The sequence below is a fragment of the Arachis ipaensis genome, chromosome B5 (assembly GCF_059453495.1).
Source record: "Arachis ipaensis isolate K30076 ecotype BB chromosome B5, ASM5945349v1, whole genome shotgun sequence".
Classification (NCBI taxonomy): domain Eukaryota; kingdom Viridiplantae; phylum Streptophyta; class Magnoliopsida; order Fabales; family Fabaceae; genus Arachis; species Arachis ipaensis.
In genome coordinates this window covers 8,371,038-8,387,727 of record NC_142440.1, presented here as the reverse complement: position 1 = coordinate 8,387,727, position 16,690 = coordinate 8,371,038, and the positions used below count along the sequence as shown (strand labels likewise).

The 16,690-nt window shown below is 30.2% G+C and overlaps 1 protein-coding gene and 1 pseudogene across 1 annotated transcript; one reads left to right on the top strand and one right to left on the bottom strand.

The window, feature by feature from the left end:
* Positions 1 to 839: 839 nt before the first annotated feature.
* LOC148563308 (O-fucosyltransferase 8-like) lies at positions 840 to 2,038 on the top strand (annotated as a pseudogene).
* A 7,765-nt stretch (positions 2,039 to 9,803) lies between these two features.
* Positions 9,804 to 13,846, bottom strand: LOC107640061 (uncharacterized). The gene is made up of 5 exons (XM_021122957.2): positions 12,365 to 13,846; positions 12,213 to 12,263; positions 11,089 to 11,166; positions 10,276 to 10,413; positions 9,804 to 9,965 (listed from the first exon to the last, which is right to left on the bottom strand). Exons 1-5 carry the CDS (start codon positions 13,844 to 13,846, stop codon positions 9,804 to 9,806), a joined length of 1,911 nt encoding a protein of 636 aa, XP_020978616.1.
* Positions 13,847 to 16,690: the final 2,844 nt, after the last annotated feature.

Here is a 16,690-nt window from a genome sequence, read left to right as displayed (position 1 = left end):
GATGATTGTGAATATGGTTGAATGTGATAAAATTGTGATGAGATTGATTTGTAGCTGTGTTTGAAGATGATGATTTCTGTTGGTTATATGATTTGATGATGATGAGGGTATGCTTGAAATGTTGTTGGAAGTTGATGAACTATTATGAATATGTATGTGTAATTTTGTGAATTATTGATTCCGAATTCTTGGAACTATACTACTAATTCTAATAACTGTGTTTAATGAAATGGAAGTTGGAATTGTGATATTGGAAGAGTTCTAGGTTTAGATACAAAATTGGGAGTGTAAGGTTGCTTAATTGTCATTAAATTGAAATATGATAAGTTAATTATTGAATGAAATATATTTGAGAAAAGTTAGTTGTGGTGATTACTCTAAATTATGATTGAAGCTGGATGTGTTTCTGAATTACTCTGAAAAGTTTGCTTATTTTATTTTCTTGTGATTTTGTTGTGTCTTATTATGACTTGCTTGTATGTTGAATTGAATCTTTTACTTTTACTATTAGTTTATGAATGTATTAAAGTGATTACGAGTTGATGTTTTGATTAAGAATTAATTATGTGGCTAAGAGATGGTTAATATGACTAGTTTTATATTTAGAATTTGTTTTGAGTTTAGAAATTTTAAAAGAGGTAATTATTTAAAGTAAAACCAAGAGAATTTTCAAAAAATTTGATAAAAATATAGTTGAATTTGTTAAATTTGATAAAACTAGGGATTTGAAAACTATCATAGTTGAATTTGTTGTCGTAAATTATGATTTGAGATGAATTTGTTGTCTTATGTTGAATTGTTGCTGAACATATCATTGAGCTTTAATTTTGAAAGGAAGAATGGAGATATACCCCAAGTGAGTTAAATACTTCTGCAATAAATAATTCATGTCAATGCTATTTCCTGTGCTTGCCAAATTGGTTTTGTTGAGAAACAGTTGTTGAGTTTATTTGCATGTTTCGAGCAAATGCAATTTCCATGCTTTGAAGTTTGTTCTGAAAATTCAAGAAGTTGGTGCGCTATTGGTAAGAAGGATTAGAAAGCATAGTGCTTCGCGAAGCATGTTAGACACTCAGTTGCTAGGGAAGTTCATTGACAAGAAGAAAGATCATGATTTTGCCAAAGGGTCAATCAAGTATCTTGCACTGCACTTGAGATTTGAAGTTGATATGGTTGCCTATTCCCTTTGTGAGTTTGGAGGTGGTGAGAGTGAGAGAAGGAAACTTCAAGCCTATAGAGAAAGCCATTTTCCTCTTCTTGTTGAGCGCTTGAAGAATTCAACAAGGTATGATTGTTTCTGCAATATGCTTTTTAAAAAATTGTTTTGATACATGCCCTTGTATTGTGACATATATATATATATATATACTACTGATTGATGTTGTAGCCCTATATCTCCAATGGTTTTGAGGAAAATGGGAAGATGTCCATTGACACCAGAAGAAGCATCACTTGTGCTAGCAGGCCTTGGTTTTAAGCGCGGAACCTACGTTTACTTGGCTGGTTCTGGTATTTATGGAGCAGATTCAAGAATGAATCCCTTCACCAGGCTCTATCCCAATGTTATTACAAAGGAAGATTTCCTTGCTCGGTTGCTCCCAATGAACTTGAACCTTTTAAGAAATTTTCTTCTCAGGTAATAAATATTCATGTTAATAATTTTCAAATTCAGTTGAAGCATGATTACTAATACTTAACCATGAAGGTTTGATGTTAATGCAGCTTAGCTTGCTGCTTTGGACTTTATTGCATGTGCAACTGCTGATGTATTTTCCATGACAGACTCTGGTAGCCAAATCTCAACAATGGTGTTTGGATTCAAAAGCTACTATGGTGGCGATCATGTTCCCATTTTGAGGCCTAACAAGAAGAGGCTGGCAGCAATCTTGTGGCAGAATGGTACCATAGGATGGAACAGTTTTGAAGAAAGAGTAAAGAGAAGATGATCCAGGAAGGTCAGAAAGTTACAATGAGGAAGTTTGGTAAAATCATTTACAGACAGTCAAGGTCTCCCGAGTGCATGCATAGACAACCTTAACACCATCAATCAACACACTCACGCACCCATTATATAATATTAGACTAAGACCAGCCCAATGCATATGGAGCTGAATTACTTATACTATATAGTAGTATAGATCTAAAAATGTTATTACTTATAACTTAATTTATATATAATTTTATTGATTTTATTGATATGTTAGTTGGTTACTTTAATCACAACTTATCTTAATTGTTGATTATTATTTTTTATTTTTAGATTTATTTTGTGATTATCATCATTTTGGGATGTGATTATGCTTTAAAAAATAAAATTAAATCTCATAAAACAAAATAGGCTATGGTCACGGTAAAAACCATGACCATAGATAAGGCTATGGTCACGGTTTTAAGGTGGGGTGACCATAGATAAGTCACCGTGACCATAGATAAGGCTATGATCACGGTTTTAAGGAGGGGTAACCATAGAGGCTATGGTCACGAATAGGACTATGGTCACGGTTTTAAAGTGGGGTGACTATAGAGGTTATAGTCACGGTGAAAATGGTGAGCATAGATAGGACTATGGTCACAGTTTTAAGTGGGGTGACCATAGAGCTATGGTCACGATTTTAAGGAGGGGTAACCATAGAGTCTATGGTCATGGTGAAAACCATGACCATAAATAAGGTTATGGTCACTGTTTTAAGGAAGGGTGACTATAGAGGCTACCGTGACCATAGATAAGGCTATGGTCACAATTTTTACGCGTGACCATAGATTAACCTATGGTTACGGTGAAAAAACGTGGCCTAAAGTGTCAGAATTTAAAAATTGAAACCGTGACCATAGATAAAAAAACCGTGACCATAGATCCAAAACCGTGACTATAGATCTATGGTCACCCTTTTTACTAGCTATGGTCACGATTTTTTACCATAACCATAGGCCTTTTTTTTTGTAGTATAATCAATATTGAGAGATGTTCAGATGTAATAATCTGTAAATAAAAAATAAAAAAATATTAATGGGTTTATAAATTGTAAGACCCATAATTTTCAAAAAAATATTATTATGAGTTAATTTCAATTTATTTTAAAAATTATTTTATTAGAAGTAATTAAATCAAATTTTGACAATTAAATTAAAAATTTTACTTAATCTTATAATTATTGAATAATTTTATATATTTAAATTATACAACTTAACAGTTAAAAAAGAATAAGAATTTCATACGATTTAGTTAAATAATTGAAATTTTAAAATTTAATACTCTAATTTTTATAGACAGAGAAAATTAATTATATTATTTCTAATTTTAAATTAGAATACCTAATTAAATGTTAATTAGCAAATTGATAATTAAATAATATTTCTAAAGTAATTTTAATGATTAAATTAAATTTAAAATTAATAAAACATATCCTAATTTGATTAAAATTATTAAAGACAAATTTTCTTAAATTAAATACAAACCCTAATTTTAACCAAATTAACCCTAACCCCCTAAATTAACTCTAGCCGCCATTCACTTTTGCTTTCCTAAGCTAACCTACAGCAGAAAGAAGCAGAAAGAAACAAAAGAAAGGGAAAGAAAGAAGAAGGGGGGCACGGAAGGAAGGGAAAGCTGAGAACAAGAGGGGGAAGGAAAGGGGACGGCGTCGGTGGGGCTGGAAGCCGCCGTCGCCGTCGAGTCATTGAGAGGGAGAGAGAGAGGCTGCGATTGGAAAGACAGAGAGAGGCCGCCTCGCTCTTGCTGTCGCCGCCGCCGTCGCCCTCATCCCGAATCACTATCGCCGCCGTCGCGGGGGAAGACCAGAGCTTCTGGTAGCCGCTGTCGAAGCAGAGTCGCGGAGAGAAAGAGCCCACGGGTGAGAGAGCGAGCGTCGCAGCAGCCACCCTCATCGACGTCCATGCATCGCCTCTGCTGCTCCTGTCCGCGACGCCAACTTCCACCGCCGTCGCATCTCTCTTCACTACCGCCAACAAGAACGCGCACGAGGAGCAGACGCATAGAAGGAGGAAGACGGAGGGAGAAGAAGGCGGCGCTGCTCACGTTGCTGTGCCCAATCGCCGTCCGCGAAGCCGCCGCTGTCGTTCAGACTGTCGGAGACCACAACTGAAGCCTCTGTCTTTTGGGGTTTTGGTTGTTGCAAGTTATTCAACTGTACGCCATCGTCGGAATCGGGCCAGATTTATCGGTAACTGCTTCTTCCTTTCCTGAATCTATTTCATTTCTATTTTGCTCCGCTGTTCTAATTTTGTTGGTGTCCCTGCTGCCTTACCGATTGGAGTGGTGTTACTGCCATTAGGACGGATGCACATGTCTTTGATTTCTGTTCTTCTGCCGCTAGGAGCCGACACCGGAGCCTTTCCTAATGATTCTGGTTGGATATCTTTTTCAATTCTAGGCCATTTACATGTTTTACTATCTTTGACATGCTTGTTCTGATTCGATTTCTGATATATGTCCTTGTCTTGGGTTTCTTAAAACTGTTTCAGTCACTGTAGTTGCAATTTATATTAACACGGCTGATATAAGAGGCGTCGGGGCTATTGCTGTTTCCGTGGGGGGTTATTGTTGTTACTGTTGCTATGAATTAAAAGGAAAGGGAATTATCACAATAAATTTCGCGGACTCAGCTAACTGAGATAGCGGTGTTTTTCTTAAATTTGTTTTATTTTTCAGAGTTGTTATAAATCGATATTAATGCGTAAAATATATCTTTGGTGATTTCCTGAGTCTTATGAACTGAATAGAGTTGTTTTGGATGAATAAGATTATTAGTTTGATTGATAGATGGATCGATTGAGAAAGTTGAATATTCTGATTAGTTGAATGATGTTGTTAAAGTGGTTTTCCTTGAATTAATGGGAGAGATTTAATAATGGCATTTAGTTTAATTTTTGAAACGATTCGATTCTAGGAAAGGTTTAGTATTGATGTTTGGTTTGATAATTGAACCCGATTTGATATCGGAATTTGATTTTAAAACAAATTTGGAAAGGACTTGATATTTGAAAACAGTTTGTTTATTGAGAATAATTTACTATTTTAGAAATGGTTCGAATAGGGTTTGAGGGACAATTTGGTTTGAAATTGTTTGAGAAAACTGAGAATTCTTAATTATTGATTAATGCTGTTGAATGAGGTTGATTTAGATTGCGAATTATAGGATTGGTTGATTGAATAATTTTGGATTTTGCAATTTCCTTGGATTGAGTGTTGTTGTCATAATGGTTATTGGAAGTGATTTGACTGATTAACAGGAGTTTGGTTTGGTTTGGTTTGGTTGGGACTCGAAAAGGGTGGCAGTGCCCAAGTTTTAGAGGAGATGCTGTCGAAATTTTATAAAATTGAAAGTTTTATTTGAAGTAATTAATTAAAAAGATTTGTTTTTAAACCTTATATGTTTTAAGATTGATTTATTTATTAAAGAAAGAATTACATTTTGAATTGGGATTGTTAACGGACGGAATGGAAAGAAGGATGATGAGGATTTTCTTTGAAATATGGTTTTTGAATGAATTTGGAAATGAGGTTTGGATTGATGAATGATTATGATATTGAGAATGTTGAGATATGAACTTTGAATTATTCATTTGGTTTATGAATTTGAATTATCTGAGATACGAGGTTTCCTAGATAAAGTACCATGGCTTGCCACCACGTGTACCAGGTTGAAAACTCGATACTCTGTTGACCCTACAACGTAAGTGTGACCGGACACTATATAAATTCCCGGGAATGTTACCCCCATTGAGCAATATTGATTATTTAAGAAAAAGCTATGCATAGACTTTTGGGGATGCACATCGGGGGACAGTCTAAGGACAATTCAGACTTGTCGAGTTGGCTGGATAACCGACAGATGAGCCTCATCAGCCATAGGACAGGCATGCATCATATGCATTTGTATGCTTTGCTTGGGTTTGAACTTGTTTTGGTTTGCCTAATTGCTAAACTGTTCTTAACTGCTACTTGAACTATTTGCTGTAACTGCTACCTACTTGTGCTTTCCTTGTCTGTCTTGCTTGTGTTTGTCCTGGCGTGCTACATTTGAGAATGAAATTTGGTGCTAAATTAATAACTGTGTTGTTTGATTGCGTGGTTGGTTTCTGATTGAGATTTTCTTATAAGAAAGAAAAGGTTTTGGATTTCTGAAAGATTAAACATTGTTTTTTTGAAAAAGTTTTGAACGATTTCCTATGAGTTTTAAAAGATTCATAAGGCAATGATAATCACTGAGCTTGAGAACAGTTTTCTTATTAAATATCTTCTTATGACAACTTTGAAATTTCATGGTGAGACCGTGTGGTTAGGTTCTCACCCCCCTTATAGTTTTACCTTTTTAGGAACCGGATGAAGAAGTATTAAGAAGAGTTATACTGCGTTTGGTTTACATGCTGTTGTATTAATTAGATTATTTTCTTCCCTCGCTCGTCTTTGTTATTACAAGTTTGTAAGAGGGATAGGAATTGTATGTTTTATATGTATAATATATTGAGTTCTTATGTAAGGAGTCTTGTATATGAATTTATGTCTGCTTGTATTTTTCTTAAGATAAAGTATTTATTTCTGGTTTTTCAAAGAAATCAGCAATACAGTGTCGAGTCACAGGCTCCTATTTTAATATTAAGTATGTAAAGTAGTCATAATACTTCTTGCTATCAGAGTAGCGCAACCAGAAGCGTGACTTCAGATAACGAGGGTGTTACATAAATTATTAGATCAAAAAATATTTTTAAATAAATAAAATAAAATACTTTAAAAAAAATAATTCTAACATTATTTACTAAAATATATTTTTTTAACAAAATTAGAATATCAGATAGAGTCATCTCAATTCAAAAAAATCGAGTTAACTTTTTCTTATTTTAATTTTTTTCAGGTGTTTCTCTTTCGATTTTATACTGGAATAAGAAAAATCACCGCTCAATTTTAATTCAAATTGGACTCATATCACCTAATTCTTGCGTACTCTAATCATTATAAAATTTCTCTCATTTGATATATTTAACCTATCAAATTTTTTCTTCTAATTTTATCCTTCAACTTGTATTTTCATTATTTTATTTTTGTTTTACTTTTGTTGTAAATGAATCAAAATGCATCAAATAGAATTCTAGTTAATTCATTAACATGATAAAATTTTAAGAGATTAAATTACAGGTTCACTTTATTATAACTTAAATTAGAGTTGGTCCATTTCAATTTTGTCCAAAATTTTGATAGGTTGGGCTGATTTTTTTTATCCAAAAAATACATGACTATAAAAATAATATTAAAATAATTTGTTTTGAAAAATAATATTTTATTTTATTTTAAAAAATTTTCAAAAAATTGTGTCTTGAATAAAAAGTTAATCTATTTTAATAAAGATAAAAAATATTGAAAAATTGAAAACACAAATGAAAAATTGAGAATATATATATATATCAAGAAAAAAGAAAAATTAAAAAAAATTAAAAAATTAAAAAATTGAAAAACACTAATGAAAAGAATCAGCATTCATATATCTTACTACATTGGAATATATGTATATCTCGTTCACTATTTTTTACAAAAGTAAAGAGACTACATGAAAGAGAATTAACATATACCGAGTAGGAGAATTGGTGGACAGTAAATCAAAAAATAAAAATTTCAAGAACTTTTTCGTCAATACACTGAATCTCTCTTACTCTTTTAGTGGATCTATGTATGTATGAACAATGTAAACCTAGTGAAAAATCTAATTTATAGAGTGAATTGAAGCATATCCTCCACGTATGGCAAGTGCTTCTTCGTAATATTAGTGATTAATGATATATAATAATTAAAAAAAGTGAAATACCTATTATGATATCGTGGACTATGTAAATATTTAATTTATTATCTTAAATTCTGATGTAATATCTATTCTAATATTAAATTCTTATTTTTGACTCTAAATTTAGTTAATTATTTTTGTATTGACATCATATTTTTAAGCGGAAAAATAACAGGACTTATAATAAGGAAAAGGTAACAATTAGCCGCCAACGGATTGTTCACAAGATTACCAATTTTTTTTAATATGTGGCATATTTTGGTTGTAAAATTAGCAATTTTACAATTAATAAAATGTGCTACATGTCACTCGCTCATTGTAATTGAAAATTTGAAATCAAATATTTTTCTCCAAAATTAAAGAGTTATTCACTCCTCTCTCTCCCTTTTTCTATCTCTCTCATTATTTCACTCACTCTATCTCTTTTGTATATATTATCATCAATGATTAATTACAAATTTGATAATCAAAATATAGTACATGGTATTCTCTAATTACATTCAAATTTAATTAAAATATAGTTATATTATATATTATATTTATATATTACTAACTAATTTAATAACTAAAATGTGTTACATGACACTATTTTATTAAAATTTAGAAAAAATATTTTCTTTTAAAATTAGTAAACCTCCTTCTTATATTCCCTTATCTACCTTTCTATTTTTTTCTTATTTCTCTCTATCATTTCCACTCTATATATAATTTATAATTTATATTTTATATTAGTAATTTTGACAAATAAAAAAATATCACCAAATATTTTTCGTTATAATTAAAATAAAATTTTTTCTTAGATTCCAAAATTAACAAATTTCCTCTCTCATTCTTCTTTTTTATCTTTCTCTTTCTTTTCTCTCATTCTCTATTTTTCTCTACCTTTCTATTCTACAAAAAATAAAACTAACAACATAATATAATTTAAATAAAAAATATTATTATATGCATATATTTTATTTAGTTTTCAATTTTTACTGCTTATCTTTGTAATCTATATTTTCACTTCTTTTCCTTCAAGTATTTATTAGATATAATTTAAAAAAAATACTAATGTTGTGATTAAAAGATAGAATCAAGATTTTTAATTGTTTTAAAAAATAAAATAAATTCGAGTTAATTTTATAACTATCAATATAATTTTTTTACACTAATATCTAATTATATATATAGAAAAAATATTATTTTTAAATAGCAAACATAAAAATTAATTATTTTTATTTGTGTAACAGACTTAACACCTAATCAAATATAAAAATATCCATGTTAAGTTCTTTCAAATTTTAGATAATGAATATTAACATTAATTATTAGTAAAAAATTAAACTCTTTTATATAAAAATAATAACTAAAAAATTTATTATTTATTTATTTTATCTATGGAGACTTTGGTCTTCTTAACCGACGAAGACTTTTGTTCTTTATGACCTTTTTATAAAAATAGTTTAATGCTATAAATTTTTGGTGTCATAATTTATAATATCAGAATTGACGTAATTTTAAAATATTTCTATTTCCGTAATGTTATTACGGATAAAAATACTAGTTTATATAATAATAGTGTTAATAGAGGTATGGAGAAGGAAGGATGGGTTGCAATTTGAAAAATGATGTAGAAAATAAATTATAAATATGTGTTGTGTAGTTGATGGAAGGATGCTTGAATTATCATCATCTCCTAACAAAATAAAAATGGATAAATAGTTAAATTTGTCTTTGAAAGATTATTTGCTCTCTAAATTAATTTTCAAAAGATTTTTTAATCAAATTTGTCCATCAAAGATTTTAAATTAATCACATTAGTTCTTCTGCCATTTTCTTTATTGACAGCGCCAAAATTTATTAATATGGCACATTAAGTGATATTACAACAAATATATAAGAATCTAAATTGACTATTATTAGCATGATAAATTTATAAAATTAGATCAAATTAAAATCTAATTAACAGAAGAACTTAAGACACTGAAATTCTTCTATTTAAGATTGATTTGATATAATTTCATAAACTCATGGCATGTTCCTCGTCATCCTCAAGTCTATGATGGTGAGAGCCATTTTCTTGCAAACGGGGCATCTGTTCTTGATGAGCAACCACTGCCTGATGCAAGAAAGGTGATATCTGTGCGCACAATCCAATCTCCCAAGCTCTTCACCGTGAACATAGTCCTCCTGAAAATGGTTACAGAAATTCTATGTTATTAAATAATAATAAATCAAGAGGTAGATATATAGATCACAAATCGATACGCACTTTGCACATATAATTGTGAAAATTATTTTGATTTTGGGAGAGACAAGTGATAATTAGTTACTTTCTGTTAAAATTATTTTTAAAAAATTATGAAACACAAATCAATTTATTTTAAAATTATATATTTTTAATATAGATTAGGTAATTAACATGTATTTATACCTATAAAAGATTTATTTAATGAGTGAGCTTTTGTAAAGAATGTAACGCAGTTGGTGTCACTCTCACTTGACATATGCCGCATGCATCAATGTTCTGAGGCTGCTCATCAACAGTTTGGAAAATTTCCCGCCCAATACATGCTGCAACCTCAGTTTCCGTCAGTCTTAAATCAGGGTTCGTCACTCGCTGCCCGTCTGCCAGAGGCTGCAAATTCAATGGTTTGATAGTAAATAGTAATCAAATGATATAAAAATAAAATCAAATATAAAGTCATTTTAGGGTTCAATCTCCATACTATAGCCGTTTTTACAATTCTTATCCATGGGAATACGCTGTTGTTCAACACTAATTAACAAAAATACAAGAAACTTTTATTGAATGAAAATTGGAAAACTACCTCTAGACAAAATCAAGTACTCAAGTTAACTTCTAAACCCCAATTCTTCATTCATACATATACTCATAAGTTCAAGTATTCTTCTACGATTTTTTCGTTCTTTATGGTCTAACATTATGACAATGTGGATTTAGATCACCAAACAATAATTTCTATTAAGTCATTGAAAGTAATAGTGATTTCAAGCAAAAATGGACTTTGGCCTACTTCTAATTAAGTTTTTTAACTTAATACTATATGATCTTTCAAATATATTGTATGTTTTAATAATATTAAATGTAATAGTAACTTTTATCAATAATATCTAAACAAAATCTATCTTATCATAAAAGCTTTCAAATAAAGAACGTAATTCATTTGATAACTAAGTTCTTATCAAAATCACTTTTTGCAAATTGTAATCGATGTCCAGCCAACAAGTAAAGTTGTTTGTATTACAAAAGCACAAACTAATATAAGCTCAATTCATTTATAGCTTTCACCTCATATTGCGGCAAATTCGCATCCTCCTCCTCCTCAATGCTGGCAAGCAAGTTGGAGTAATCAAGGATTAAAAGCTCCTATATACAAGACATATACATTGGTAAATTCAAGGGCAAATCACTATAGTCCAATTCGAATCCATTCAATTCGAATTATTATGGGCACATACCATATATGTAATTCAAAGTCAATAATTTCGATTTACTATGGATGAATTTCAAAATCTATTAAATCGAAACTAATACATTCAATTTATTCATATATCTAGTAGTTCGAATCTACTTAATTTGATTTACCACTAAAATGACTAAATCGACTTTAATCAATTTGATTTACATAAAATTGTGTATAAAGATATGCAGGTAACATTTTTTGTTCTAGAAGATCTATGTAATTTTGTCCTCCAATTAATTTATTTATCTAATTTATCCTAAATTAAATTAATGATAATATAGGTATTTAAAATTTTAAAAAATTAGTAATTATTGATATAAAAATATCTTTTTTATAAAGATAATAGTTAAATATCAATACTAAAGGATTAACAATTAATATGTCAATTTCAGCCAATATACAGAAAAACTCGATTATATACCATTTTTTTAGTCAATTTCTCCTTCTCCCTAACATACAATTTTACCAACATCATCAGCTGCCAAATACCATTGTTGGCCGTACAAGTAATCACTCTAAAATCTAAATTTTATATTCTAAATCTTAAATCCTAAATTTTATCTTTTAAATTAGTTATTTTTTAACTTTTAAATATTATTTTTATTTATATTTTAGATATTTTAATTATTTTTAAATTTTTTTGTATTTCTTTTTAATGTTTAATTATTAGCTAATTTGTTGGTTGAAAAGTGTTGATTTTTAATATTTTTTATAAGAATTTTGCTAAAAAACTAACTAGAAGTGCAGTCAATTTCAATGTTTAAAAATAAATTTATTACAAAAAAAAAATTCTCACTACTCTAATTTTTCGAATTCTAAAATTATTAAAAATAAAAAGATTAACTTAACTTATATTGTAATTGGTCACATGGACGTTTTCTCGCATAAAACATCTTCAATTGGTATGAATAGTGTTAATCATACATAAAACCCTAACTAACCAACGTACCTCGAGTCGAACGGAGTCTCCATTAGGCAGATGTTGAATGGCACTGCGGCTCTGTTGTAATTAAAGAGCAATTCAATAAATGAACAAATAATAAATAGAGCGACTCGATAGATTACTGAAACAACAATATTCATTCATTATTATATATGTACCTCTCTTCTAAGCCTTCTTGAATCATCAGCAAAATAAGTAGGCAAATTATAGGCCTCCTCAGCAATAGCAGAAGCTTGCAATGGCCTGTGATGAGTATTATCAGTGGTAGAAGATGATGACATTCTCGTCAAGGTCGCGTCGTGAGAGTTCAGCCTTCCAATCCATGCAAGAGCAGCGTCCGACAGGTGCTGAAATGCAGAAGGGGTACCAGCGTTTTGTACAAGGCTTTCCACTAGCTGTGTTGATGATGATGATGAGTTTCCACGATTGTGAGTCACAGTGATTATTCCCCTTCCAGAAGAATAGTTGTTTCCGGTGTCAGATTCTCTATTACTTCCTCCAACTCGGTGAGGGAGAGACACAGAGGGAATAGCCCTTGGCCTAATCACAGTGCTGCAAGGAAGAGGGGAAGGAGACGAAGACGAAGAACCGGCGTACTGATGATGAGGAAGATTTTCCATGTGATTGATTGAGGCTGGGCGGAATGGAGAAGTGTCAGTAGAGGAGAAATAACGTTGATGGCCATGGTGGAGTTGGTGGTGGTGGCTACTATCAAAAACAGGTTGCGGGTAAATAAAGGAACCATCATCAAGTTGCAGAATACCATGTGTTGCGTTGTTGTTGTTGTTGTTGTTGTTGTTAGGAGGAGGAGGAGGAGTAGTAGTAGTAGGTTGAAGGACTTGAAAGCTACCAGACTGAAGAGCTCGTTGCATCTCAGAAATTGGCGACAAACTAGAAGGAACACGAACAACATTTTGGGGGTTGTTGTTGTTGTTAGCAGTTTCATGGCGTTGTTCCCTGGAAGATGAAGTAATATTATTATTGGTGGAAGCATGGAGAGGGCAAGTGGGAGAAGGAGTACAAGTGCAGGTATTAGATGATGATGATGAAATGCGCACAGCCTCATTTTCATTTGCGATGGGGCGGCGCTTGGGGGCTGCCATAGGTTGAGCAACAGAACCACCAGCAGCACCACCGTCACTTGAGCTCTCACCCACCGTAAACTCTCGGTGAGCGTAATCAGGTGCAGTTCTTTTCATAGGCATGATACGCCTAGTAGAAGTATTGTTGAAAACCCTCATCAAGAGACCATCTCCACCTCCACCACCACCACCACCAGTGCCGCCATCGGTGACATCCATAGTAGAAGAGCTGCCACCACCATCACCGCCAAACTGGTGTAAGGATAAATCGAGTGACACACCATCTTGTTGGTGGTTGTTGTTGGCGGTGTTGATTCCCAAATTTCTTTGTAATGTTAAAAGATTTGAGGCAGGTTGATTGGTTTGTTCCGTTGTTGATAAAATTGAAGGGGCAGAATTAATGTTGACCTCTGACAATGATGATTCAAGATCTGGTTCTTCGTCACTGATGTAAATTATTTCAGCACCAGCGTTATTATTGTTAATTGGGAGCATGATAGAAGCCTCTATATGATCCCTAGGGCCAGCAACTGAAGAAGAAACATTTTCGAAAAACATTATTATTATCAGTGCCAGAAATTGATGAAATAGTAGTCATCTCATTCTTCCTTCGTTTCGCCTGTTTCCTTGACCCTGTTGATAATTCTTTCCTGTATTATCACAAATCGAACACACATTCACACAATATATTTTAGTTTAGAATTTCAAAATAAGAGAATCAACCCTATTTTTAACTTGATACTGAACTGAAAAAAATTGAAAAAAAAAAAACCTATCATCACTGGTCAACATCAAAATTAACATACTTACAAATTTAAATATCATATATAATATATATTCAAACAATAGATCTAAACAATACCTTTAGGCACGAGAAAAATTAATCAATATATCATCGCAACAGATCTAACAAAAAAAAAAAAAGAGGAGAATGGATCTGGAAGACATAAACTTAGAAATAGACGAGCTTCGAAAATAGATCTGAAAAGATGCGAACTTCAGTAACAATAAAATAGTAACAGTGACAACCTGAAACAAAGTAAAAGACGGTGAAGCTATGCAAAATAGGCGGTGACCATGTAAACAAAAAGTGGCACAAAAAAAATTAAGCAGAAAAACACAGGAAAGTGATTTTGCACATAAAATAGAATATAGTAGCGCGAGAGAAGAAGACCGAGTGAAATTGATGATGATGGTGAGTGTATGTGTGAGAGTTAAGTACGAAGAAGACAAAAATTGAAATTAAGAGATGACTGAAAATGAGGTATATTCTAATTGAGAATTAAAAAGATATATATCTTTTTTTATTAATTGAATCTTAATTTTATGACAAGAAATTTAAAAATAATAAAAAATATTAAAAATTGTTGATTAAAAAAATTTTGTCTCTCAACTTTTTATTGTGTGAAAATTGAAAATGAACAAAGAAAAATTAACATATGTCATAAAATTAAGAGTAATATTGGATATATTAGGTAACTACATAGTGTATGTGTTACCTTGACAGATCTTTATGGTTGCAAAAGTTAAGTTAGCTCTCATAACCAAATATTCAAAAAAAAGACAAATTAGGACAGCATCATATGAAATTGCTAATAAATCTTCATGAGAAGCAAAAGTAATAAAAAAATATTATTATTCATAACAAACTCATAATAAAGATGTAACAAAAATCTCTTTTTAATTTGGGTCTTCTATTTTATATGTTAATTAATTAAATGAGCCTCGCATGTTGTCTAATTGTGATGATCTACGTCAATAGTTCGATATACATGAATAGAAATGTTAGAGGATATCAAAATTTATTATTTAAATTTTGACTATTAATTAGCTATTAATATTTAAAAGTATGTCATAAATATGTTATTGGATTGCTAAAATAAAGAAATTACACAAAATGAATTGAGTGATGGCTAAGTAATGGTCAGAAACAATAAATTTTAATGACCCTCTCATTTTTTATACATAAAATTAGAGTGAATAAAAATAATATATTTTTTAATATATTTAATTCATCATCTTAAAAAATTTATTGAAATGATCAAAATTAAATTCAGTCAAATTAAAATCAAAATTAATAATTTCACACCATTAATTCTATGTATGGTCAACAGAAAAAATGTGACACGCAATCAATTTTGAGAGATATTCAAATGTAGTATTTTTGTAAATAAAAAATAAAAATAAATAAAAATACTAATAAATTTTTAGATTATTAGATCAAAAATATTTTATAAAGTAAAACAAAATACTTTTTTAAAAAATAATTCTAACATTATTTACTAAAATATATTTTTTTAAATTTAAAGTAAATCAGATATAGTCATTCTGATTCAAAAAAATTGAGTTACTTTTTCTGATTTTAGTATTATTCAGGTGATCTTTTTTCTGATTTTATGCTGAAATTAAAAGAATTATCGCTCAATTTTAATTCAGATTGAACCTACCCATTTATTTCTTGTACACTCTAATCACTATAAACTTTCTCTCGTTTGATATATTTAACTCATAAATTTTTTTCTTCTACCTTCATACTTTAACTAGTATTTTTACTATTTTATTTTTATTGTGAATAAATCAAAATGTATCAAACACGATTTAGTCAATTCATTACCATGACAACATTTTAAAAGATTAAACTATATGTTCATTCAATTACAATTTAAATTGGAGTTGGTCTATTTTGATTTTGTCCAAAATTAGGATAGGTTTACCTGACTTTTTTTTTAAAAAAAATGTGTATAAAAATAATATTGAAATAATTTATTTAAAAAAATAATATTTTATTTTTAAAAATTCTCAAAAAATTGTGTTTTAAATGAAAAGTTGAAAACATAGAAAGAAGAAAAGATTGAGAAAAAAATTTTGAAAAGTTGAAAAACACTAATAAAATGGATCGGCAGTTTGGCACCCATATATCTCACTACTACATTAGACTATATGTATTTATTTTTCACTATTTTTCACAAAAATAAGGAGATTCCGTTAAAAAGAATTAGCATATATTGAATAGGAGAGTTGGTGGACAGTAAACTAAAAAATGAAAATTTTAGAATCCACTGGATCTCTTTTATTCTTTTAGTGTATTTATGTATGTATGAACAATGTGAGCCTAGTGAGAAGTCTAACTTATAAAGTGAATTGAAGCATATTCTCCACGTAAGGCAAGTGTGCTTTTTCGTAATATTAGTGATTAATGATATATAATAATTAAAAAAAGTGAAATGCCTACTATAGTATCATTGACTATGTAGATATTTAATTTATTATCTTAGATTTTTAATAATATCTATTCTAGCACTAAATTCTTTTTTTTATTCTAAATTTAGTTAATTATTTATGTGTTGACATTATGTTTTTAAGTAGAAAAATAACCGGACTTGTAATAAAAAACAGTAACAA